Source organism: Pinus tabuliformis, chromosome J (assembly GCF_031772625.1).
Source record: "Pinus tabuliformis cultivar Carrire ecotype Pingquan chromosome J, CPIR1, whole genome shotgun sequence".
NCBI lineage: Eukaryota > Viridiplantae > Streptophyta > Pinopsida > Pinales > Pinaceae > Pinus > Pinus tabuliformis.
In genome coordinates this window covers 444,734,950-444,761,662 of record NC_142295.1, presented here as the reverse complement: position 1 = coordinate 444,761,662, position 26,713 = coordinate 444,734,950, and the positions used below count along the sequence as shown (strand labels likewise).

At 43.3% G+C, this 26,713-nt stretch overlaps 1 protein-coding gene across 1 annotated transcript in view; it reads left to right on the top strand.

Moving 5' to 3' along the window:
* LOC149227727 (uncharacterized) overlaps positions 1–7,491 on the top strand; it is a 279,748-nt gene extending 272,257 nt beyond the window's left edge. Inside the window, exons 13-16 of the mRNA XM_089380584.1 lie at positions 6,611–6,713; positions 6,883–6,978; positions 7,100–7,155; positions 7,266–7,491. Coding sequence (XP_089236710.1) covers positions 6,611–6,713; positions 6,883–6,978; positions 7,100–7,155; positions 7,266–7,491 — 481 coding nt within the window. The remainder of the gene's footprint in view (positions 1–6,610; positions 6,714–6,882; positions 6,979–7,099; positions 7,156–7,265) is intronic.
* The last annotated feature ends 19,222 nt before the right edge of the window (positions 7,492–26,713 follow it).

The window sequence follows — 26,713 nt, the reverse complement described above, 5'->3', positions numbered from 1 at the left end:
TGTCTGTGGATGACCCCTTTCTAACAGGTGCAGACCCTCTCATTCACAAATGTAAGAGGGAGTTGGCTTCTGAATTTGAAATGAAGGACCTAAGACCGATGCACTATTTCCTAGGACTTGAAGTGTGGCAGAAGCCAGGGAAAATTTTCCTATCTCAAGGAAAATATGTGGTGAAGATATTGGAAAGATTCGGTATGGTGGACTGCAAGCCTGTGACTACCCCGATGGAGCTTGAATTCAAGAAGTTAAGCGGTAGTGCTGCTAGACCTGTTTTACGAAATGCCACCGAGTATCGGCAACTCGTCGAAGCATTAATGTTCTTAGTGAACTCCCATCCAGATATATGCTTCGTAGTCAACACGTTAAGTCAACATATGGTTGAACCTCACCACATACATTGGATTGGTGCCAAGAATCTGTTGAGATATCTTTGTGGCACAATTACCTATGGGTTAAGATACACTGTCGGAGATGTAAGACTACTTGGATACACTGACGCTGATTGGGCAGGCAATGTGGAGGACTGTAAGAGCACTTCCAGGTGTTGTTTCTCCTTGGGATCTGCTTCGATATCCTGGATAAGCAGGAAGCAGAAGTCGGTGGCTTTGAACACCACCGAAGCAAAGTATATTGCTGCTAGCATGGCCTCCTGTGAGGCAGTCTGGTTGCGAAAGCTCTTCAATGAGGTGTTTGGGTTTACATTGGACACCACCGTGATCCTATGTGACAACCAGAGTGGGATTCGTCTGTCAGAGAATCCCGTATTTCATGATCGCTCCAAGAATATCGATATCAGGTACCACTATATTCGAGATATGGTGCAGCAAGGAGCTATCAGGCTCCAACATATCGGTACAGATGAACAGGTAGCTGACATTCTAACAAAGCCCCTAGGGAAAGTAAAATTCTTGACTTTCCGAGAACAACTTGGTGTTGTTCAAAGACCCTCCGATGAGGGTCCTGTATGATGCATTGAGCTCTGGGAGCTCCGGGGGGGTGCGGGGTACTTCTTGGAGCGACATATGACCACAGGGTGATTCACTATCCCCTGGTGGTGCACATGTACACCCCATGGCGACTATGTAGCAAGATGATTGGTTCTCCTATGAGGTCTCGATGATGTGTTCTCCATGACGACTATGTAGCAGAATGATTGGTTCTCTTGTGAGGTCTGGATGATGTGTTCTTCATGACAATTATGTAGCAGGATGATTACTTCTCCTGTGAGGCCTGGATGATGTGTTCTCCATGGCGATTGTGTAGCAGGATGATTAGTTCTCCTGTGAGGACGGGATTGATTAAGTTCTCCTGTCAAGGCATCCTACCCATGCAGTCTGGGACTCATGGGAAGTACCTCTCATCTGATCAATGAGCAGAGAAATGAGGATAGGGACCATAGTAGTACCGATGGACGCATCGTTGTATCTACCGTACTCCCTACGCTAGAATGACCTTCATTGATCTGGGATCAATGATACTGGTCTGGGACCAGTGGTAGGAGTTGTACCCACTATGACGCTGACTTCGGGTCGGTTGACACTGGTCTGGGACCAGTGGTAGGAGTGGTGCATACTATGACGCTGACTTCGGGTCGGTTGAGACTGGTCTAGGACCAGTGGTATGCACGCGAGACTACCTTCGGGTCAGTGAAGCATTGGTCTGGGACCAGTGGTAGGAGTGGTACATACTATGATGCTGACTTCGGGTCGGTTGAGACTAGTCTGGGACCAATGGTATGCACTCTGAGACTGACTTTGAGTCAGTGGAGGATGATACTGGTCTGGGACCAGTGGTAGGAGTTGTACCCTCTATGACGCTGACTTCGGGTCGGTTGAGACTGGTCTGGGACCAGTGGTACATACTCTGAGACTGACTTTGAGCCAGTATGATACATCCTCGATCATTTCTTCCTATTCATAATTCGGACAAAGCAGAGCAGAGCAGAACAAATCAGAACAGGGCATAACAGAACAGAGTAGAGCAAGCAGGATAGAGCAGAGCAGAGCAGGGGTCAAGTTGTACAAGGCAGTGCATTTGATGGATGAATAGTAGCGACCAATAGACAGATTGCAGATGGAGTTCTCCCTAGTTGAGAGGGAGTGTTAAAATTGGCAACTAGGGCCAAACTCCATGTGGGTCATCTTATTCATGGCTGATAATATTTTTATTAGATTCTTCTCGTTGAGAGGTGTAGGATTGATCTAAAGATCATCCGATTCCGATAAGTATTTATGGAGATATGAATTTATTTTGATTATGGAATAATTATCAAGCCGACCTACAACTCATGTAGGCTCAGAAGCCCAACAGTGGCATCTACTCAAACATCAACAGTTTTGTATAAATACAAGAGGACTTTTCCTCATTTGCACTCACTCATCTCACCACATCTCTCTCTCTCTCTCCTACGCAGAAAAGAGGCTCTTCTCTACTGCGCAGAAAAGAGACTCTCTCTCACACATGTGGAAGGAAGATGCAAGTTTTAGGGCTGCAACTGCAGAATCGAAGTTTGACCAATGTTGACCATCAGTCTGCCTCTCTCAATTGCGCTGTAGGTCCATCTGGATCTCCTCTGAAGGCCACATTTTTTGGGGGTGGAATCAAGCCAATCCGACGGTCAGGTTGCGAGATATTGTTTGCCCTAGTTTGGGACTGATCTAAGGTTCGTTGTTGCTGATGTAAATCAGATTTATGTACTATTTCTCTCTGCTGAATTATTGAAGATAAAGGAAGATTTGATCAAAGGGTTTCCCCACATTGGGGTTTGTCCCTTGCTAACCACCACATCTTGTGTCTCTTGTCTTGGCTTGTTTTCTGTCGATCGTTTAATGTTCTATCTGCACTTTACTTTATGTACATGTGATTGCTAATCTGTGGATAGTAATAAGAAAGATAAGTAAATTGTTATAAGCATGGAACATACCATAAATTAACATATATCTTTCTAATAGTGGTGAAAAACACATCTAAGTGGTTTGAAATTAACTAAAAAAATTGCTAAATACATTAATAAGTCATTTATATTTGATGTGTATCAAGAATTTGGCCTAGATCTACATTTTGGGTCACTGTTATCTCTGAATAATTATGTTTCTAAAGTCTGAAATATAACAGTGGAAAAATTTCATGTGGGTTAGCCTAAAATTAGTTCCTAAGTTATCTAATACATTAAGGAATTAATTTCTTGAGTTGGTTATTCATTATTAGACTTATTTCATGTTTTAATTGCATGCTGTAATAAGTATATCAGATCTGATATAATTCCGGAAATCACATCACAACAGGCTGAAAATTTTAGATAATTCATGTGGGCAAGTTTGGAAAAATTTCGTTAAATTTTTGGCATAAAAATATCATTGATAGCTTACTGTTTTCATTGTCATATTACTGCTGTCATAAAGTTTTTCTTACTACTATCCTAAAAATTAATTTTTGAAAATTAAGTACTCTGTCATGGAATTGTGATAAAATGCATATCCTTTGTTTCATAAACTAAGTATTTTTTTTAGCATTTGTTGACATTGATATCGAATTGCAAAGTTGTTTTCGTTCTCTTTGAGCTAAATTGTATCAAGAAGATTTGAAATAAGCCGGTGTTTTAACTATAGTATCTTCAAGAGTTTATTTTCTAAGTCTTCGTCTAAAAAAAGGCGAGAATTTCATTTGGGTAATGGAAGGCTTCTGCGGCATAAGTGTTTTCCCATTCTCGAGTCTAACTTCATCTCATCTTCTGGTGCATTTGCATATAAGTTAACTTTGCATAGATAAAATTTACTTCCAAGCATAAGCTTGGTTGATAAACAAATAGATCTCCATCCGTCTTTTCTTGAGAAGCTTGTTTTAATAGTACTTAAAACGCTGACCTTGCAGTCGTCAGAGCCACAGTTCTCGGCAGCGCTGGAGGCACCGGGTATGTTAAAATTTCAGGAGAGGTATCATTAATCACACCTTAGTGTGCTTCTCCTCATCTTCTCTCTACCAATTACTACGAAATCAGGCTCAACACAAAAAGGATTGAAGGGTTCACATTAAATAGGCATTTAAATAAAATTAACCAAGATTCTTGCATCTCACGTTAGTTTTAGGATGTGCATTTCATATAAAATAGTCGTTCATCTAAGCAGCAGTTGCTAATCGATTACTTGGTCTTAATTTCCCTAGCAAAATCGTTGACTCTATAGGGCACTAGTATCAATTGTTTAAAATCTAATCAAATCCTGTAAGTCTTGCTAAATCTTAATCAAGTACTTGATCGCTTCACTGTGTATCGCGAACTGGTTGGTTCCCAACTAGTTCTTCTTCATTCCACTTTTCCATAGGATCTACCCCCCTTAGCTTGTTGTAGGGAGACAGCTTAAACGGAGAGATTGGGAATCAGAGTGACAACCCTCGATCTGAGCCGTTGTCGCGGTGCCTAGATATTCTGTGCGACAACAGGTGGCATTCGAAGTCCACCGAAGAAAGGTTGAGCTTCTTCCTTGGAAAAACTCTTGTGCTCAACAACACTATGTGACTCTACTAAACAGCTAGAGCAACCATGTAAATGTCAAATGATCAAAAGTCCCAAATGATGTTGCCTTCCTCTTATTTATAATTGCTGCTCTCTTCCTTCATGTGGGCCCCTTCACCAAGCAATTCGAGCTCCCTCCTTAGCCATTCAAATTTCTCCATCAAGGGGGGTGCATATTTCATGGGGAAGTGGCCCCCACATTCCATTAAGGAAATAATTTCGACCCCCTCGTCCTAAGTACTTTTCCCCCAAAACTGCATTAGGCCCCCAAAATTGACAAAATTGGCAAAATTGTGATTTTTCTTAGCAAATTATTTAGGAAGGGACATTACATATTTAAATATAATTTCCAGGTTGCCTTGATGATTATTTTCCCAATTATTATTATCACATAAAATAGGAGCTCCACATTAATAATAATATTTCTTTATCCAGTTTGTTTTTTTTTTCTTTTGGGGCAAGATGGGCTTTCCTTTGGGGCAGTAGGGTTTCCCTTTGGGGAAGTTCATCCTGAAGATGCCCAAATTTCAACAAGATCTATTAGTGCTATTATGTTTTAGACACCTAATTATAACTACACTAGTAGCATTGCTTGTAGGAACAACCTCCACCAATCCAATAAACTAATCTGCAAAAGTTAGAATCCAGTCATGACCATTACCAGAGTTTTCATGCATCTCACTAGTAAAATCTAAACCTCACTTGTAAAATCTAAACCTCATCGTTGAAAAGGAGCTTCAACTACTACAAGTTCCAAAGGCAACACTAGCAACCTTTACTTCCTTCCAAACCATTAATAAGGTTGATAACTTCTAACATGTTGGTGCACATCTGAAAAGCTAACCTGCTATATGTATCTAGTGTGATGTAGATTTGGCTACGAAATTTCCACTACATACTCCATTATGCAAATCTTTTAAGATCTCCTTTGTTTCATTCAAGTGGATGCATATCAAAACTACACCATCTGATTCTTCTACCGGATTCCAATCTGAATCAACCAATATTTAATAATTTGCAACTTCGAAGATATACATCTATTATTTGTTAGGGAATCACAACAAGAATGGTTATACAAGTAGAAAATATTGACCTAGTACTAATCCTCTTGCTTCGCTTGTTCTAAAGTATCACAGAAACAATTCATTCTCATTACATTCGCTTGCTCAATTACCTAGAAATTGGATTCTGTCATCAACTTGGCAAGTTCTTTCCCTCAAACCAACTTCATACACTTTAACCCAAGATCAAAATGTTGGTTCTTTGTAATCCATCCTCTTTGTCTTCCTACACATTGTTGATGTGATAAAATCTCCTTGACGATGGGATGAGGAACATAAGAAGCTACCTCTGTAATCCAAATACAACCCCATAAATGCTTAATGGATTTGAACTAAGGCATAGGCCGCCTCTCCATAAGAGTATAATTCTATTCACCTCCCCCCCACCTTCAAGTCTTGATTCATTCAAACCAGTTTTAATCAATTTACCTCAATTGACCAAAAGCAATCAAAATTAATTGGATCTGTATCGAGGCAGTGCAACCCCCCCAAAAAAATTTAAAAACTGTAACTACCCAAAACCTGATTTTCATCTATTTATGATGCCCCTTCTATCTTGGATGGACTTGCAATCATTTCCGAAGCCACAAGATACAGACATTGGTATTGGAACTTCAAGGATATCAACTCAAGATTTTGAGCATATCAATGTAAAGAATGTAATGGATCTAGATTCTGATGATCATGTAGTTTGATTTGATTGTAGAATGTAGTATGATTATTTTTGGACCCTTTTAGAGTCTCAATGTTTATTTATTGTAGTTCAAATATGTATTGAATTTGGTGCCATTTTATAATATCCCCCCTTACATGTTACATACATGATAAATTTTGCATATTTGGTGTCTAATGATTTGGATATACATTAATGTACATGAATATGTGTGTGCGCGCATTATCAAAATTTGAATGTTTTATGCAGTTTTTAGTGGACTAGTTTTTCCCTATTCCAAATTGGTTTAGGATTTTGGCGTCAACAATTCAGTTCTAGTTTAGGCTCTGATTTTTGTTATAATTACTCTCGCTTTGATCCTTTCAGCTTATTTGAAGATGGAGGCACAGTATTCCAGTTTGAAGGGAATGACACAAGGTGTGACAAAAAATCTATCTTAAGAATCCACCAACCATCATTCTATTGGAAGGTACCAAAATAAACCTTGAGATCAGATTTCAAAATGCATAATTAAGTCCTTTCTGATACGTTGTTATGAAACATATAACAAACAACAAGAAACATGGAGTATATTATGGTGAAAAATTATACAAAGCTACAAAGATGCATGCCACTGTCCTTTTTCATTATTTTTGTAGGTTGCAACTAGGACAGACCTTGGACTAGCAGATGCATACATTGACGGTGACTTCACTTGCACTGATGGGGAGGAAGGTCTTCTGAATATGTTATCGGTATGCGCAACCTCTCTTAATTATTAAGTAGTCATAACTCTAATTATTTTTCTTTTAATTATTTAACCTGGTTCTTCTTTAAAAACTACTAATAGGCCTTGGAAAAAATCCATTTCTGCAGATTCTTATTGCGAACAGGGACCTTCATCGATCTGTAGCAAAGAAACATCATGGAAGGTACACTTCAATTTATTCGTATATTGTGGTAAAGGGTTTAAATTTGAAACTTCAATTGCTTTTGCTCTGTGATTGCACATATAACATATATCAAAGTTAATTGTTCACAGGGAATGGTGGTCACCGATGCTTTACACTGCAGGATATTGGTCTGCCACATCATTCTTACGCCATCTCACTAGGCGGAATACTCTTACGCAAGCTCGAAAGAACATCTCACGCCATTATGATCTAGTCTGCTTTATAGCCTACAAATCATTTGATTATTTTTTCCTATTGTGCCTATATTCACTACATACTGATTTGAATTCAAGCCAACATTGCACACTAATTTAAACTAGCTTATAAACCTTGTTGAAACGTTAACTTGTTTTTTCATGATTCATTTAAACAAGATTTCTTAACCATCAGTGCCAAGGAATGTTTTTGACACATTAATCACGCTAGTGAAATTTCAAAGGTGTAAATGTACTTTGAAAAATAAGGGAGCAGTATGTAAGAACCCAAATCAAGTCCATCAGTGGGCCAAAACAATGTTGAGATCACAAGAAGAATGAGGGGATTGAATGGTGCCAAAATGCCATCCCAAAAACCTACACTAAAAAAAAAAAGAATATGCCAACAACAAGAGAATAACAAAGACGTAATTCCTGTAAAACACTTGTGCCCGCTTGGGGCAGATCAATTGGTGATCCCATGTTATGAAGTCTTATGTAAACCATGAGATTCAAGATTCAAATCCCCCGTGGGTCAAGCCAACAAAAAAAAACTTAAAACACTTGCATTAGAGAGCCTGGGGTCAATGATAAAAAAAATGATTTACAAATGATGCTTAAGCTATGGATTTATACAAAACTCAAGTAGGTCATACTACCAAGAGGCATTATGGACTCACAAAAGTAGGCACACCCCCCAAGAGGGTTCTTGAGCCTACATATCAAAATTGACTAGGCCAGCCTTAACCACACCTAACAATACAATAAAAGAATAAATATGGACATCAAAGATATGAATAGATTGACCTTATTGGAAAATGTGAACAAGCGACAACAGATTTCATCGCAACTCTGGAAGGTAGAGTAAATCACGCACAAGAAAATCTAGAAATCTAGGCAGTTTAAGCTTGATGGTGCCAAGCCTTGAGGGCTTTAGACTTGATTTATCTGCAAAATGCATTGTTCCATCTACAATGTCACTAAAGTCTTTCCAGAAGGTCATGTGGCATGTTGCACCTGTATCAAGCAGCCGTGCATCTCTCCAAGAAGCAAATGAAGTGTGAAACAAATCGTCTGTTATTCCAATATTGCAATGAGCAACAATACAATGGGAAGATTGGGGTGCTTTATCTTTAGCTGGATGTCGTGTTTCACCTGTCTTCTTTTTAGTTTCTATTTATTTGATTCTCTCCCAAGGGATTCTACATGTCGATGCATCATGTCCATATCTGCTTGAATGAATGCATGTAATGTTCCCAAGCTAATTTTATGCAATTTACTTCACAAAGTCCAAACTCCTATTTGACAACTTTTAACAAACAGTTGTTGTGCTAACTTTGTCAAACAATTAGAAGAACACCTTCAGCCAAACAGTTCAGAGATTTCATCAAACATTTCATACGCAAATAAAACAAATGACAAAGATAGATATTCTGAGGCAAAATGAACTTTATTGAGGCTGATTCTTCAAGGAATTACAAGCAGAATTTCAACGAGGAACCTAGAACTTGCTTCAGTTGACAAGAAGGAAATGATTTCATTAATCTACTGATATTACAATGTCTGGATATCACACTTCTGCATATTGTGGATAACTCAGTCTCCTGGACAATATATCTCGGTCTCCAATAGAGCCTGCTACAGCACTTGAAATGGATATTTCAGTCTCCAACAGCAGTCTGCTACAGCACTGGAATTTACTTCAGGAAATATATGATATGCTAAGGGAATGATGGACGGTCCTCTTCCTGACAATGGTATTCTCTGCTAATAGATTTAGCCTCTGAAAATGGGAACTCGGCCTCTGCTAGTGATGATATTAAACCCCTAAAAGTTGCCAAAGGAATTTCGTTATCCTCACATATTAAGCTTCAGACTTGGATTTATATGTTGGAAAGTGTATCTAATCTTTGGAGGAAAATTCGGCCCTCTTTGTGAGATAAGCTTGGCCCCTTTCACTGATCAAAAACTCAGCTTCAAATGACAACAATTATATATATGAAATCAGTCTCCTCTTCAATGCCCAAAGATCTAGAATAACCTTGATGGATCAAGCTGAGCGAATGGCATAGGAGAAAACCAACTCAGCCTCTATAGGATGTGTGAATTTCTCTTGCATAAGTTGAACTTTTGATGCTGGGCAATGCGGCCTTGCTGAGGACAATGCAACTTCAGAAATTTGCCTGAATGCGGAGATAAACTCGGCTCCTTTGTAAGGACTAATTCAACCCTCTAATGGATCAGTGAACTCTTCAATAAATCGACCCCTTCTCCTGGAAGTTCTCTGATCACAGGCTGATCAAATGGCACAAGGTAAACCAATTCAGCCTCTGCCACAAGAAGGAAATTCGATCCACCTTCAATTCTTGATGAAATAATACAATTTGGCCTCACTTGTTGGTTCGATCTAAATAGATTTGTCCCCTTTTAATTCTGCTTCAGATTTGGAGAAACTCAACCCTCTTGAATGTTGAAATTTCTGAATCTAACACGTCAAAAATCCCTACTGCATTATCTGGTTTATTTTCTCCTACTTGTTCTTTTCATTAACAAGTTATTTATAAATATATATACTGAAAATAAACACAAATGCAGCCTTAACTCTTATACAGATCAGCAACTGAAATAACTGAGACAAACACACAAGGGAAACGATTATTTTTGGACAATATTCTCCGGAAAAAACCTAATGCAGGAAAACCAGTGCAGTAGATATGAGGGTTTTATTATTACACAGTTTCTGAATACAACTAGGGTGCCAGAAATGGCTCACCCAACAGAGAATGCCCTTGGCAGTAGTACCTCTCCTCAGAGACAGATTTCGGCTAATCAATCATCGGATGAACGATTCCACAACAACTATGGCAGCTTCCGCTGCTCTGCGTCACTCTGCAGGGACTGCGTCACCCTTCCCGGCTTCACCAGCTCTTAGTCTGCCCCACGAAAATTCTTTCGGCGTTGTCTCTTGGCCCTGCGTCAGCTCTGCTAGCCTTTGCACAGTTACTGAAGCCTCTACGTCAGCTCTCAGACCCTCTATGTCACCCATGATGGCCTCTTCAGCCTCTGCGTAGCTCCCAGCTGCCTCTGCATAGCACCCAGTTGCCTCTGCATCAGCCTCTCCAAGCTCTATGTTGTCTCTCTGGCACTATCTTTGTCTCTCTGCTATGTATTCTCGGCCTCGTGCCGAACTGCCCCTCGCTGCAACAGATCACTGGTTCGATTCTCTCAGCAAAACCCCGCTCTAGAAAATCGAACTGACTAATCAATTTGGTGTATCTCCAACTGACCCTCAAGCCTCCTCTTATACTTTTCCTGTTGAGTCTTCAACGGTCGAGATTAAGTCCCTAATCAACGACTACGATTAGATTTGGCTTGATCCATGTCATTTAGAACATTCTCACCCAGTTTTATGTTAATACCCATTAATATTTTAATTTTCCTAAGTTTAGACTTAGGAACCCCATTAAAAATATTAATTATTTTAATATCTCTCCAACCAGGTGGGATTTTCCCAAACCATTTTTGGGTCTTGGAGATCTTATGTGCCTTAGCCTCTCCACCAATTTTCATGGCTAGAGAACATCCGATGCTACCACAAATCAACACTCCCTCTTAGCAAGGAATGTGCTCTAGTAATGCTTCACCATGGAAACATCACACTAATCCTCCGCACCGGTACCTGTGTTGATGTTTGGCCTGTTGCCTTACATCACCTGCACTGCTGCTTCCTGTACTGCTGCCCATGACACTGCCACTGCCACTGCTACATCTGTACTGCAGCTCCCTCTCAATATGCTGCCCATGCTGCCTCTAGCACTGCCACTGCTAACTGCTGCAATGCAACTCAGTTACCAAGAAGTAGGTAACTGAGTTCTCCCAAATACTGACATCCCAGTTAGTCTAGAAGCCACGTGAAACTCTAGCTACCTCTGCTGCTATTTTGTGCTCCCTCTGATGCTGCATACACCTCTGTGCCTCTTGCACTGCTGCAACCTCCACTGCGCTGCCTCAGAATTCTACACCCAAGCACTGCCTTGCTGCTCCACTACACTTTGCTCCACCCGACATCTGTCATCATGCTACTGTCGTTAAGGGCTCCCGTAGCCGGATGTGATCCAAGAGTTTGGGCACCTCAAGGATCCTGCCCCTAGTTTGTAGTCCTCCGACTACAACTCGATGTCTCCCCACCTCTTCTCTAGAGGTGCATGAGCACTCATGGCACAGTCGTCATCAGTCTCGACCTCTTTCTCCGCCTTAGCTGGAGCTGCCTTGGAGTTGAAAGCCTATCCCTAGTTTTTCTTCCTGGGACACTGGGATGCATAATGTCCCAGCTCCCCACAATGGAAGCACTTCACCTTGGAGATGTCCTTCTTCCTCTTCTCTTGTTGTCCTGCAGATGCTAGAGTCGCATCCTCCTCCTCCTCTTTCTTGTTTCAACTTCCCTTGTGTTGGAATTTCTAATTCTAACCCGTAAGAAATTCTTCCTGTATTATCTGGTTTATTTCACCTTCTTGTTTAATTACTTACAAGTTATTTAACCATATAAATATTGAAAATAAACGGAAGTATAGTCTCAACATCTACAGAGCATCAACTGAAAGAAAATAAGCACACAAGCGACATCGTTATTTTTGGACAAATGTACCCAGACTCCGGAGAAACCCAATGTGGGAAAACCGGTGCAGCTAGTCTCAGGGTTATATTATTATGCAGTCTATCTGAGTACAACAGGGTGCCTAATCCGGCTCACCCAACAAAGAAAAATACACGGCAGCAATACCTCTATATCCGGAAACAGGTATTCAAAAAACCTATCCCATGAAACCCTCTCCAGCACAACTGAAGCTCAACATTGGCCCTTCTGGCCTCTTTGCCAGCCTCCTACTAACCTGCGTCAGCCCCAGGACCCTCCGCATCAGCCCTCTGAGGCACTGCGCAGCCTCTGGGAGCCTCTGTGTCACTCCCTCTGCCCTTTGCGTGGATGACACAGTCTCTCTAGGCTCTGCGCTACCTTTGCTGGGCCCTGCGTAGCCTGGACTGACTGCTGCTCTCACTCTCTCTACTTCTATGCTAGTCTCCCAGTGTTGTCTCGCCTCTCTGCCTCGTACTCACTGCTGATCATTGATTCAACTTTGCTTAGTAACCCCGCTCTAGCAAAATGAATGACTAATCACTCTAGTGTGTTCTCCAACTGACCCTCAAGCCTCTTCTTATACTTTTCTCGTTGGTCTTTCAATGGCCGAGATTAAATCTCTAATCAATGGCTAAGATTACATTTGGCTTGATCCATGACTTTTGGAACCTTCTAACCCAGTTTTATATTAATGCCCATTAATATTTTATTTTTCCTAAGTTTAGACTTAGGAACTCCATTAAAAATATTAATTATTTTAATATCTCCCAAACCGGTTAGAATCTTCCCAACCATTTCTGGGTCTTGGAGATCTCATGTGCTTTAGCCTCTCCACCAATTTTCATGGCTAGAGCACATCCGATGCTACCCCAAATCAACACTCCCTCTTAGCAAGGACTCTACTCTTGTAATACTCCACACTGAGCATTACCCTGATCATCTGGCACTGGTCCTGTTGAAGTTTCTAAGTCTACCAGTTAGAAACCCTCCATGCACTTTACTGATTTATTCCTACCTACTTGTTCCGTTACTTAACAAGTTATTTACAATGTAAATACTGAAAATAAACACTAGTGCATGCTCAACATATTACAAATCATCAACTGAAGGAAACAGAAACAAGCACACAAAATTACACCGTTATTTTTGGACCAATGTCCCCGGAAAAACCCAATGCGGGAAAACCAGTGCAGCGATCTAAGGGTTTTCTTATTAAGCAATTTCAGAGTACAATCTGGGTGCCAAATCCGGCTTACTCAACAAAGAATACCCTTGGCAGTAGTACCACTCAATCTGAGACAGATGTCCCAGATAAACCCTCCGGTATTTCCTCAGCTCCAATCTGCCCCAGAAACCCCAGCGTCTGCCTTTCTGGATTGCGTCAGCCTCTCTCTGCCCAGCGCTAGCCGTGTGTGACCCTGAATGTGCTTGCATCAACCTTTTGGCCCTCTGCGTCAGCTACACTGGCCTCTCTGAAGCATTGTGCAGCGCCTGGTTGCCTCTGCGTGGCCCTGCGTGAGCCCTAGATGCTACAACGTCACTCTCTGTGGCTCCTGCGTTGATCTCCCGACACTATTTCTGCCTCTCTGTCTCTCTGTACTCACTCCCCCCCAGCTGCAACTCCGATCACTGATTCTATCTCTTTTAGCAAACCCCGCTTTAGAGAATAGAATCACTGATCATCTAGTGTGTTATCCAAGTGACCCTCAAGCCCCCTCTTATACTTTTCTCGTTGACATATCAACGACCGAGATTAAGTCCCTAATCAATGGCTAAGAATAGATCTGGCTTAATCCATGTCTTTTGGACCATTCTAACATAGTTTTATATTAATCCACATTAATATTTTAATTTCCCTAAGTTTAGACTTAGGGACTCCATTAAAAATATTAATTATTTTAATATCTCTTGAACTGTTTAATATCTGCCCAAACCCTTTCTGGGTATTGGAGATCTCATGTGCCCCAACCTCTCCACCAAATTTCGTGGCTAGAGCACATCCGATGCTACCCCAAATCAACAAGTCCCTGTGCTGATGCTAGGCCTCCCCACCCAACATCCTCTGCACTGCTACATCCTGTACTACTACCCATGGCCCTGCGACTGCCACCGCTGCATCCATACAGCAGCTCCCTTTGCATCCGTGTTGCTGCTGATCCATCCTCCCAGCACTACATCTGCACTGCATCCCCTCTCATCATGTTGCATCGTGCTACTGCATACTGCAACTCAGTTACTGAGAAGTAAGTAATTGATCCACCCAACTTCTGACATCCCTGTCAGGCTAGAAACACTCTTGATGTTGAAGCTCCCTCTGCCGCTAACAAGTGCTCCCTCTACTAACCTTTGCGCTGCTACAACAACTCCTTGCATCTCGCACCGTTGCACACCTCTCTATGCCATCCTGCTCTGGTGCAACACTCTCGTGCCTCTCGCACTGTTGCAACTTGCTAGCCTCGCGCTGCCCAGGGACTCCTGAATTGTAGCACTCTTTACCGCTTCATCTGCATCCGTCTCTACCGACATTCGCCAGTCCTGCTACTCCTCTTCAGGGCTCCCGTAGCAAGGTATAATCCAAGAGGTTGGGTACCTCAAGGATCCTACCCCTCATCGCCTGTAGTCCTCCTAACTACAGCTCAATGTCTCCCCACTTCTTCTCAAGTGGCACATGAGCACTCATGGCACAATTGTCATCCTCCTCGACTTCTTTCTCCGCCTTTGCTGGCGCTGCCTTCGAGTTAAAAGCCTCTCCCTTACTCTTCTTCCTCGAACACTGGTTCGCAAAATGTCCCAGTTCCCCACAATGGAAGCACTTGACCTTGGAGAGGTCCTTCTTCTTCCTCTTCTCCTGCTTTCCCGCAGATGCTAGAGTCGCATTCTCTTCTTCCTCCTTCTTGATCCTGACCCCTTTTCCGCTACTCCCCGCCTTGGTCAGTGTTCTCATCTCTTCTTGACGAAGAGCCGCCCACAGTTTTTCCCATTCCGGAAGACACGTCCTGCCCAGTATGCTCTAGACAAATGCCTCCCAATCCTCGTAGACTGTGTTAAGTGCGGTCCTCACCATCAAGTCCTCATCCGGCGTGGCCCCTATGGAAGTTAGCTGGTCATGGATCTCCTTCAACTGATTGAGGAAGACATATATCTGCTCTCCCTTCTGCATTTGGTATGCCCTTAGCTGATTCTCCAAGAGCATCTTCCTCTACACAGAAGTATATTGGTACAATGTCTTCAAGGCGTCTCACATCTCCTTTGTCGTTTCCTTCTCGGCAATATGTGGTACCACATGATCCTTAGCCATTGCCTCCTCGTACCTTTCATTAGCTACCGGGTCAACTGGGATAGTTAACACTCTCGAGACAAAGCCCTTGATGCGATGTATATCTAGAATGGGCAAGATCCTGGCCTTCCAGACCACAAAGTTGGACGCTCTGTCAAGCCTGTCCTGATCTCTCAGCCCATTCACGGCCATCTCGCTGCTCATCTGTCGACTCCTCCGAGTCTCTCTACTTCCCTCCTGAAAGTCCTTTGTTCGACTCCTGCTGAGTCTCTCTACTTCCCGTCTAGAAGTTCTCTTCTGGACTCCCTCTGAGTCCTAATTTCCCTCCTGGAAATCCTTCTGCCAACATCAAGTTGCCCCTCTCTGATCATCTGTGCAACTGCAACACTGATCCAGATTCCTTGGCTAGAAATCTGCCTCGGCAGCAACTCCCTCTACCTTGGTCTTGCCCTGTTAGGTACTATTCTGACCACAATACCCCACCAGCTTCACTCTCGCAAACTACCCACAGCCTCCTATGCCCCAGCAACTGAAGGATTGAGCCACTTGGCTCTGCGCAATCCCGACACTAGCAAATCAGCTCCCTCAGCCAACTGCATCAGCACTCAGAGCCTCTGTGTGGCTCTGCGTGAACCTGATTCTACCTCTCTCTGTTGAAGTTTCTAAGTTTACTTAGTTAGAAACCCTCCATGCACTTTATCTGATTTATTCCTACCTACTTGTTATTTTCCTTAACAAGTTATTTACAATGTAAATACTGAAAATAAACACTAGTGCATGCTCAACATATTACAGATCAACAACTAAAAAGAAACAGAAGCAAACACACCATATGACACCATTATTTTTGGACTAATGTCCCCAGAAAAACCCAATGTGGGAAAACCGGTGCAACTATCCAAGGGTTTTCTTATTAAGCAATATCAGAGTACAGTCTGGGTGTCGAAACTGGCCTACCCAACAGAGAATTTCCTTAGCAGTAATACCTCTCCGTTTTTGACAAATCTACTGGCTGAAACCCCGTATAATCTTTCTGGCAGCTACTCAGCACCAATCTGCCCCAGAAACCCCAATGTTTGCCCAATCTGGACTGCGTCAGCGTCTCCTAGCCCAGCGCTGGCCCTGCGTCAGCCCCAAGAGGCCCCGCGTCAGCTCTCTGAGCCTCTACATCAACTACGCTGGCCTCTCTAGTGCTCTGCACAACACTTAGCTACCTCTGCGTGAGCACTGGCTGCTCCTGCATCACTCTCTCTGGCTGCTTTGCTGCTCTCCCAGCACTATCTCTGCCTCTCTGTCTCTCTGTACTCAATGCCCCTCAGCTACTTTCCGATCACTGATTCTATCTCTCTTAGCAAACTTTGCTCTAGAGAATAGAATGACTGATCACTCTGGTGTATTCTCCAAGTGACCCTCAAGCCTCCTCTTATACTTTTCCTGTTGACATCACAACGGCCGAGATTAAGTCCCTAATCAACGACTAAGATTAGATATGGCTTGATCCATGTCTTTTGGACCACTCTAACACAGATTCATATTAATACACATTAATATTTTATTTTCCCTAAGTTTAGATTTAGGGACTCCATTAAAAATATTAATTATTTTAATATCTCCTAATCCGTTTAGAATCTGCCCAAACCCTTTCTGGGTATTGGAGATCTCATGAGCCCTAACCTCTCCACCAAATTTCATGGCTAGAGCACACCGATGTTATCCCAAATCAACACTCCCTCTTAGCAAGGACTGTGCTCTAGCAATACTCCTCACTGAGTATTACTCTGATCATCCAGCATCGGTATCTACGCTGATGCTAGGCCTTCCTGCCCAACATCCTCTGCACTACTACATCTTTTACTGTTGCCCATGGTTCTGCCACTGCCACTGCTGCATCTGTACGACAACTCCCTCTGCATCCGTGCTGCTGCTGGTCCTTTCTCCCAGCATTGCATCCACACTGCACCTCCTCTCATCATATTGCATCGTGCTGCCCACTGCTGCACTGCAACTCAGTTACTGAGAAGTAAGTAACTGATCTCCCAACTAACCTCCCTATTGGGCTAGAGACACCCACTGATGCTGAAGCTCCCTCTGCCGCTGACAAGTGCTCCCTCTCTGACATTTGCACTACTGCAACAACTCCCTGCATCTCGCATTGTTGCACACCTCTCTGTGCCTTCCTGCACTGGTGCAACACTCCTGTGCCTCTCACACTGTTGCAGCCTGCCAGCTCTGTGTTGTCTCGGGACTCCTGCACTGTAGCTCTCTCTGCTGCTCCATCCGCATCCGTCTCTACCCACTTAGCCAATCCTGCTACTCCTCATCGGGGCTCCCGTAGTAAGGTCTAATCCAAGAGGCTGGGTACCTCGAGCATCCTGCCCCTCATCGCCCGTAGTCCATTTGACTACAGCTCGATGTCTCCCCACTTTCGCTCAAGTGGCGCGTGAGCACTCATGGCACACAAAACAGACAGGATCTTGGCATTCCAGATCAATGTTGCACGAAGCCCCCCCGGTTCCAAGCCCGGAAGCGCGTCTCGTGCGGAAGCACCTAGGAAGCTTCGCCGGAAGCGCGCGCTTCCGAATTTTTTTGCCGCTTCCTGGACTTTTCGGAAGCGTGGCTCGGAAGCGCACTTCCAGACCTCCGAAGCGCGCTTCGTACGGCGCTTCCGTACGATTCCAGAAAAGCTTCGCGCTGTTTAGAAAATCGTTTTTTTTTCCAATTTTTTTCTTTTAATTTTAGGTGAGTTTGCTTGTTGGGGGTGGGTCCACCTTGGGTTAGGGTGAGGAATGAAGGCAAAAAAAATATAAATATAGCAGATGCTCCCTCATGGTAATGTTAAATTCTTAAAGTAAAAGTGACATTCTCCTTTATTTTTCATTTTCATCCTTTTACTTAAATTTTTAACATTACCATGAAATGACTCAGGATGTTTGAGAGTGGTTCCAGCCTCATTGGACTTCATATGGAGAAAATAGAATTTCATATCCTATTCAAAATTCAGCAGACTTAATAGTTTTCAGGAATTCAGGATCAATTGGATTGTGGCATTTCATTAAATTATATCAAGTATGAAGGTATGCGATTAACATTTAATCAAGAGCACCAAGCCCTATATGTATCATAGTGTTGGTGGTGTTAATTGTTGAACTCCTTTGTCATGCGGCACGCCCTTAGCAAAAAATTATCTTTCAATCAAGTCAAAATCATCAATCAAGCATGTTAAGCTTTTTCTACCATATTTTAAGTCTTGAATTAGGTAGTTTGATCAAAATTGGGCAATGTTGACTAACATCCCTAGACAATCGAGGTAGAGGCAACGACTAGACAAGAGGAGAAGAATCTAGATTCTAGATGGTTGATGCATCTAAAGGGTTGATGCTCGAATAATTAATCATTAATGTACAATGGATGTTATATCTATCTTGATTTATGTAAAAATATGCATGTTTTCATGTCTTCTACAACTAATTTGGTATTTGGGATGTTTGTTTGGAGTATAAATGCAAAAGAATATAAAAATATATATATATATATAGTAGACGCTTCCGCAGACGCTTCGCTTCCTAGATTTTTGGAAAATGATGCTTCTACGTCCCCGCTTCGTCCCCGCTTCGTGCAACATTGTTACAGATGACAAAGTTTGGACACCCCGTCCAGCCTGTCCTAATCCCTCAGCCTATTCATGGCCATCTCTCTGCTCTTCTCGGTTCAACTCCTGCTGAGTCTACTTCCTTGCTGAAAGTTCTCTGTTCGACTCTTGCTGAGTCGACTTCCCGGCTAGAAGTTCTCTGTTCGACTCTTGCTGAGTCTACTTCCCGTCTGGAAGTTCTCTGTTCGACTCCTACTGAGTCTCTCTACTTCCCGTTTGGAAGTTCTCTTCTGGACTCCCTCTGAGTCCCGATTTCCCTCCTGGAAATCCTCTTGTCGCTATCGAGATGCCCCCCTACTCTAATCGTCTTGTACAACTGCACCACTGATCTGGGTTCCTCGGCTAGAAACCCTCGGTAGCAACTCCTCTTGGCCTTGCTCTGTTAGGTACTGTTCTGACTACAATACCTCATAAGCTCCACTCTACAATATTACCACAGCCTTCTAAACCCTAGCAACCTAAAGTTGAGATCTCCTAGGCTCTGCGCAATCCCAGCACCAGCAACCCGGCCTCCTCACCCAACTGTGTCAGCCCTCCCAGCTACTGCGTGGCTCTGCGTGAGGCTCCCATTGCTTTTCTTAGCCTCTGCGCTGCCTCTTCCCGGCTCACCCTTGATGACGCAGGCACTGCGTCACCCTTCCCTTGTTGTCGCTCTGCTAGAAACAGCTTCTGTCACCTCGGGACAACTGTTTTCTGCTGCTATTGCTCAGCTCGGCTGATGTCCTTAGTTCTCCTGTGACCTGCAATCTCACTCTGATACCATGTTGAAGTTTCTAAGTTTACTTAGAAACCCTCCATGCACTTTATCTGATTTATTCCTACCTACTTGTTATTTTCCTTAACAAGTTATTTACAATGTAAATATTGAAAATAAACACTAGTGTATGCTCAACATATTACAGATCAACAACTAAAAAGAAACAGAAGCAAACACACCATATGACACCATTATTTTTGGACTAATGTCCCCGGAAAAACCCAATGTGGGAAAACCAATGCAACTATCTGAGGGTTTTCTTATTAAACAATATCAGAGTACAATCTGGGTGCCGAAACTGGCCTACCCAACAGAGAATTTCCTTAGCAGTAATACCTCTCCGTTTCTGACAAATCTACTGGCTGAAACCCCGGATAATCCTTCCGGCAGCTACTCAGCACCAATCTGCCCTAGAAACCCCAGCGTTTGCCCAATCTGGACTGAGTCAACGTCTCCTAGCCCGCCGCTGGCCCTGCATCAACCCCAAGAGGCCCTGCGTCAACTCTCTAAAACTCTGCGTCAGCTACGTTGGCCTCTCTGGTGCTCTGCACAGCACTTAGCTGCCTCTGCGTGGCCCTGCGTGAGCACTGGTTGCTCCTGCATCACTCTCTCTGGCTGCTCTGTTGCTCTCCCGGCACTATCTCTGCCTCTTTGTCTCTCTGTACTCAATGCCCCTCAGCTACTCTGCGATCACTGATTCTATCTTTCTTAGCAAACCCCGCTCTAGAGAATAGAATGACTAATCACTCTGGTGTATTTTCCAAGTGACCCTCAAGCCTCCTCTTATACTTTTCCTGTTGTCATCTCAACGGCCGAGATTAAGTCCCTAATCAATGGCTAAGATTAAATATGGCTTGATCCATGTCTTTTGGACCACTCTAACATAGATTCATATTAATACACATTAATATTTTATTTTCCCTAAGTTTAGACTTAGGGACTCCATTAAAAATATTAATTATTTTAATTTCTCTTGATCTGTTTAGAATCTACCCAAACCCTTTCTGGGTATTGGAGATCTCATGCCCCCAACCTCTCCACCAAATTTCGTGGCTAGAGCACATCCGATGATTCCCCAAATCAACACTCTCAGCCTCTACGTTGGCCTCTCTCTGGCCCAAACTGATGACGCAGTCCCTCTGCGTCACTCCTTCCTCTGCCGCCTTCTGCAAGGATCAGCTCTATCACTCGGCAGCTGAATCTGCTGCAAATGCTCTGTTCGACTAACGCCTTTAGTTTTCCTGTGATCTGCAACCACCCTCTGATACCATGTTGGAATTTCTAATTCTAACCCGTTAGAAATTCTTCCTATACTATCTGGTTTATTTCACCTACTTTTTTAATTACTTAACAAGTTATTTAACCATATAAATACTGAAAATAAACACAAGTACAGTCTCAACATCTACAGATCATCAACTAAAAAAAACAAGCACACAACTGACACCGTTATTTTTGGACAAATGTCCCCAGAAAAACCCAATACGGGAAAATCGGTGCAACTATTATGAGGGTTATATTATTATGCAGTCTATCTGAGTACAACAGGCAGCCTAATCCGGCTCACCCGACAGAGAAAAATACACGGCAGCAATACCTCTATATCCGGAAACAGGTATTCAGAAAACCTGTCCCACGAAACCCTCTCCGGCACAACTGAAGCTCAGCGCTGGCCCTTCTGGCCTCTACATCAGCGTCCTGCTGACCTATGTCAGCCTCAGGACCCTCCGCGTCAGCGCTCTGAGGCACTGCGCAGCCTCTGGGAGCCTCTGCGTCACTCCCTCTGCCCTCCGCGTGGATGACGCAGTCTCTCTGGGCTCTGCGCTGCGTCTACTGGGCTTTGCATAGCCTGAACTCACTGTTGCTCTCGCTCTCTCTACTTCTGTGTTGGTCTCCCAGTATTGTCTTTGCCTCGTACTCACTGCCCCTCGCTGCTGATCACTGATTCAATTTTGCTTAGCAACCCCGCTCTAGCAAAATGAATGACTAATCACTCTGGTGTGTTCTCCAACTGACCCTCAAGCCTCTTCTTATACTTTTCTCGTTGGTCCTTCAACAGCCGAGACTAAATCTCTAATCAACAGCTAAGATTAGATTTGGCTTGATCCATGACTTTTGGAATCTTCTAACCCAGTTTTATATTAATACCCATTAATATTTTACTTTTCCTAAGTTTAGACTTAGGAACTCCATTAAAAATTTTAATTATTTTAATATCTCCCAAACCGGTTAGAATCTGCCCAAACCATTTCTGGGTCTTGGAGTTCTCATGTGCTTTAGCCTCTCCACCAATTTTCATGGCTAGAGCACATCCAATGCTCTCCAAATCAACACCTTGCCACTACTCCCCGCCTTGGTCAATCTCCTTATCGCTACCCACATCGCCTCCCAACCTGGAAGAGTAGCCTTGCCCAAAACACTTTGGACAAACGTCTCCCACTCCTCGGAGACTACATTCAGGGCGGTGCTCAACATGAACTCCGGATCCGGTGTAGACCCCACGGAAGTAAGTTGGTCACGAATCTCCGGCAATCTGAGGAACAAATCTATCTACTCTCTCTTCTACATCTGATACAACCGCAATTGATTCTCCAATAGCATCTTCCGCTGCATGGAAGTGCCCTGATACAAGCTCGTCAAAGTATCCCACATCTCCTTTGTTGTGTTCTTTTCAGCAATATGTGGTATGACATGATTTTTGACCCTGTCTAGGATCATGCACTTTGCCCTCGCCATTGCATCCTCATACTTCTCATTCTCAGCTGGGTCGACTAGGATTGCCACGGTTCTCAAGGCAAAGTCCTTGATGCAATGTCGATCCAAGACTGCCAGGATCCTGGCCTTCCAGATGACAAAGTTGGAAGCCCCTTCTAACCTATCATGATCCCTCAGTCCGTTCACTGCGATTTCAACTCCTCTTCTGGACTCCCTCTGAGTTTCGACTTCCCTCCTGGAAATCTCCCTCTAAGTCCTGATTTCCTTCCTGAGAATCCTCCTGCTAAATGTCAAACCGCTCCTCTCCAATCCTCCTTGCAACTGCAACTCGGATCTGGATTTGTTGGCTAGAGATCTGTCAAGGTAGCAACTCCCTTTACCTTGGTTCTATCCCCTTAGGTATTGTTCTGCACCGACAAAAACAGCACCCCACTAGCTTCTCAATCACAATCTGCCCACAGCTCCCCAAACCCCGACAACTGAAGAAACTAAGCCTTTCAGGCTCTGCGCAATCCCGACAACGGTAGATTCTGCTCCTCCTGGCCACAACGTCGATCCTTCCTGGCTAAGAAAGATGATCGGGCACTGCGTAGGTCTAATCTACCTCTCTCTACTTCTGCATTGGCCTTCCTCCTGGCTTGAAACGATGACGCAGGCCCTCTGCATCACTTCTTCTCTGTTGCTTCTGCTTCTGGAACATCGTTGTCTCTCGGGACAGCGACTACTGCTGCAAATTCTCCAGATTACTATTGGTGCCTTCAGTGCTCCTGTGATCTGCAACGCTCTGATACCATGTTGAAATTTCTAAATCTAACATGTCAGAAATCCCTACTGCATTATTTGGTTTATTTTCTCCTACTTGTTCTTTCCATTAACAAGATATTTATAAAAGAGTTTAGACTTCTGTGATCCATACTTGATTGTTAGAGATTTCAGCAAAATCACATAGAGAATCATTTGTCGACGCGTTTCGAACCAACTAGTGTGGTTCATCGTCAGGACAAGTTGAGAAACAAATCTGAGCGATACTTGATTGTTAGAGATTTCAGCAAAATCACATAGAGAATCATTGTCAACCAAATCATCAGACACGATTCGCTCAGATTTGTTTCTCAACTTGTCCTGACGATGAACCACACTAGTTGGTTCGAAACGCGTCGACAAATGATTCTCTATGTGATTTTGCTGAAATCTCTAACAATCAAGTTATTTATAAATATAAATACTAAAAATAAACACAAATGCAACCTTAACTCATATACAGATTAGCAACTGAAATAACTGAGACACACGCACAAGGGACACAATTATTTTTGGGCAATTGTCCGCGGAAAAAACCAATGTGGGAAAACCGGTGCAGCATATATGAGGGTTTTATTATTATGCAGTTTCTGAATACAACTAGGGTGCCAGAAATGGCTCACCCAACAGAGAATGCCCTTGGCAGTAGTACCTCTCCTCGGAGACAGATATTCTGGGTAATCAATCACCAGATGAACGAAGCCACAGCAACTATGGAAGCTTCCACTGCTATGCATCACTTTGTAGGGACTGCGTCACCCTTCCCGGCTCACCAGCGCTTAGTCTGCCCATGCTGATACAAAAGGATACCAGCTCATGACCTCTCGCCAATCCAACACATGGACACCCGTGCAAGGGATATGTCTGTTATGCTGAAACTGGTCCATGCTCAGTTGTTGATGCTCTACCTGGACAATCCAAGCATGTCCAAGAAATTCCACCTCTCTCCCTCTAATGGGAAAAAGTGGGCAAACCGTGTTGCAAGCCCCATCTATGTACTCCTAGAGAGGGCTATTGCCTGAAAATGCTACAACTCGCCTGGCTATCACTACATTTGTTTGCACGTCATCAATGGGTAGTCCCAAAGATGGATGCATTGCCATTCCCCTCGCCTGGTAGGAAACTCCATGCTCCTCCAGTCCACCAATCGCCTGCCAAACTGTCATATCATACTCCAGCATCTCTTGAGGACAAGTGTCAGCGAATAAGGTCATCTTGCCAGTTGTCTGTACAACTGTCTGCTCCTCATCAGTGGTTGACCCCAAGGGTGGATGCTCATCCTCCACCATCACGGGTTCAATATGAACCTCCAACTGGCTCTCCCAAGAAGGCTCATCATACATATTGTGTGCCTCATCTTCCTTAGCTGACTCACTCTCCATCAGATGTTGCTCATGTTGACTCATCACTAGTGACACGCTATCCTGAATGTCTCTCCTAGGACCCACGGACTGCTCATCATATGAATCTGGAGTGATGTCAATGACTCGACATGACTCATGCTCTTCTATGTGCTCTCTATGCTGAGTCATCAGCCGCTCATTTGCTCTTTGATCACTTTCCCACATGGGAACCATCGGATGATCCACATACTCCTCTACCACACATGGATGCATATCTGGGCTACTGTCATCAACTCCACGTGACTGCTCGTGCTCCTCTAAAATATCATCATATGAACCCATGGACTTGTCTAGCATAGAGTCCTCATCCTGACAAACATAACAAATATCTCCCTACTCTACTGCTATCATCTCCTTAGTGTCACTCAAGCATGAGTGGTCAGGTCCCCAAGGTCCTTCGCAGATGAAGCAAAATCCCTTCCTCCTCATCTCATTCTTGCTACATGATCCCCCAATTCTAAGTTGCTCCTCCCTGGTCAACTGTCTCCTGAACAGCCCAATGTCCTGCTCCACCAACCTCTGCGCTAGATCATAAGCAACAGGTATGACCAACTACTCTCTCCTCCAAACAGACAACAATCGAGACTGCAACTCCCGACAGATGGCATCACGACCTCTCATACATGATGAGAATATGGACTGCATGTGTGTTGTGACTCTATCAGGATAATGTTTCTTAATGCTGAAGAAGCATTGGAACATCTACAAGATCAAACCATCACACTCTAGATCAAACATGACTTCATAAGTCCTACTCACAACCATAACTCCTAAAATCTCAAGCTTCTTCCCAAATGTAGGACCCACATTGTTGTCTCAGTCCTGAAAAAGTATCCACTATTATCTTGAGAACTCTCCTCATAACATCATCATTGTAAAGAGCCGTAGGGGCGGTTAGTCTCATGATTTTACTGAGACAAGATGCAACTGGAATTCTAACCCCTTCACAAAGTTCCTCCAAGAGCTTGCATTGTATGAGAGCGAGCATAGCTGGTTTCAAAGCCCAAATTAGTCTTTTCCCTTCTAACTGGCTCACTTTGGAAAGGAGGGCATCAAGTTCATCAAGTTTGAAGAGGACTTTCCATGTGACCTTCATGCATTTTAAAGCTGTCCCAAGTGCAAGGATTTTTTGTCCTACTTCTTGCCCCTTCTACACATCTATTGGTTGTTCTTTCTGAAGAATGGCATAGACTCCCCTTGAGAAAGGTCTATTCCTTGGTTTCTTTATTTGGTCCATGTTGCAGTTCACTAAGGTAGTGTTGTGATGATTTAGGAGGTGTTTTACAAACTTCATCACTGGCATAATCTCAACAAAATATCAGCACTCTTGTCATATTCAAATATTAACTTTAGTAATACATATTCTGAATTTTAGGACACAAAACTAGCAATCACTTAGACAACATTGACTCCACCCATAGCCACACAAAGCGTGATAAAACTGTCTTCTTATGTAATATCCCTTACCAGAGATATCCCTCAAATACAAGCAAACTCCAACCAGAGAAATAGCAATAGTGCAACATACAACAATGTATACATAGAAAATAAGCAGATACTCGAGAAATGCAGAGAGAAATGCTAAGCCATTTTATTATACTGAGTAATGGAAAGAGTACAAGAGGTGATCAAAAGGATAGCACCTCAACTTGCACAAGGCAAGTGAAGAAATACACTCAGAATGGTAAGGAAATGGCCTCTCTCTGAACTGCGTCCAAACTGCCAAAGAACTGTTGTGCTACTACTACTGCTGAAATCAAATGAGGATTTGGCGCTGTTCCCCTCCTCAAAAAATGCTGAAACTCTGGAATCAGCCTCTGCTCAATAAACCTAGAAAAGCCCAGAAAGCTTTTCTAAAATTGCTGACCCCCGAAAATCACCCTCTTGGGGATTTACGCAATCCCTCAAGGCTCTGCGCTGCTCCTGAAGAGAACCCTCCAGAACTCTGCCCGAATCTCCACCAAGATCCTCCAATATGCAAGGGTTGATCCCTTGCTCAATCCCCCAGCTCAAATCCTCCACGAAAACCCAATCCGAAGCTCCTACCCAAAAGAACTACGTCCTCCCCTCTCAAGACTGCGCAATCATCAAAATACTCAGCTCCTCCT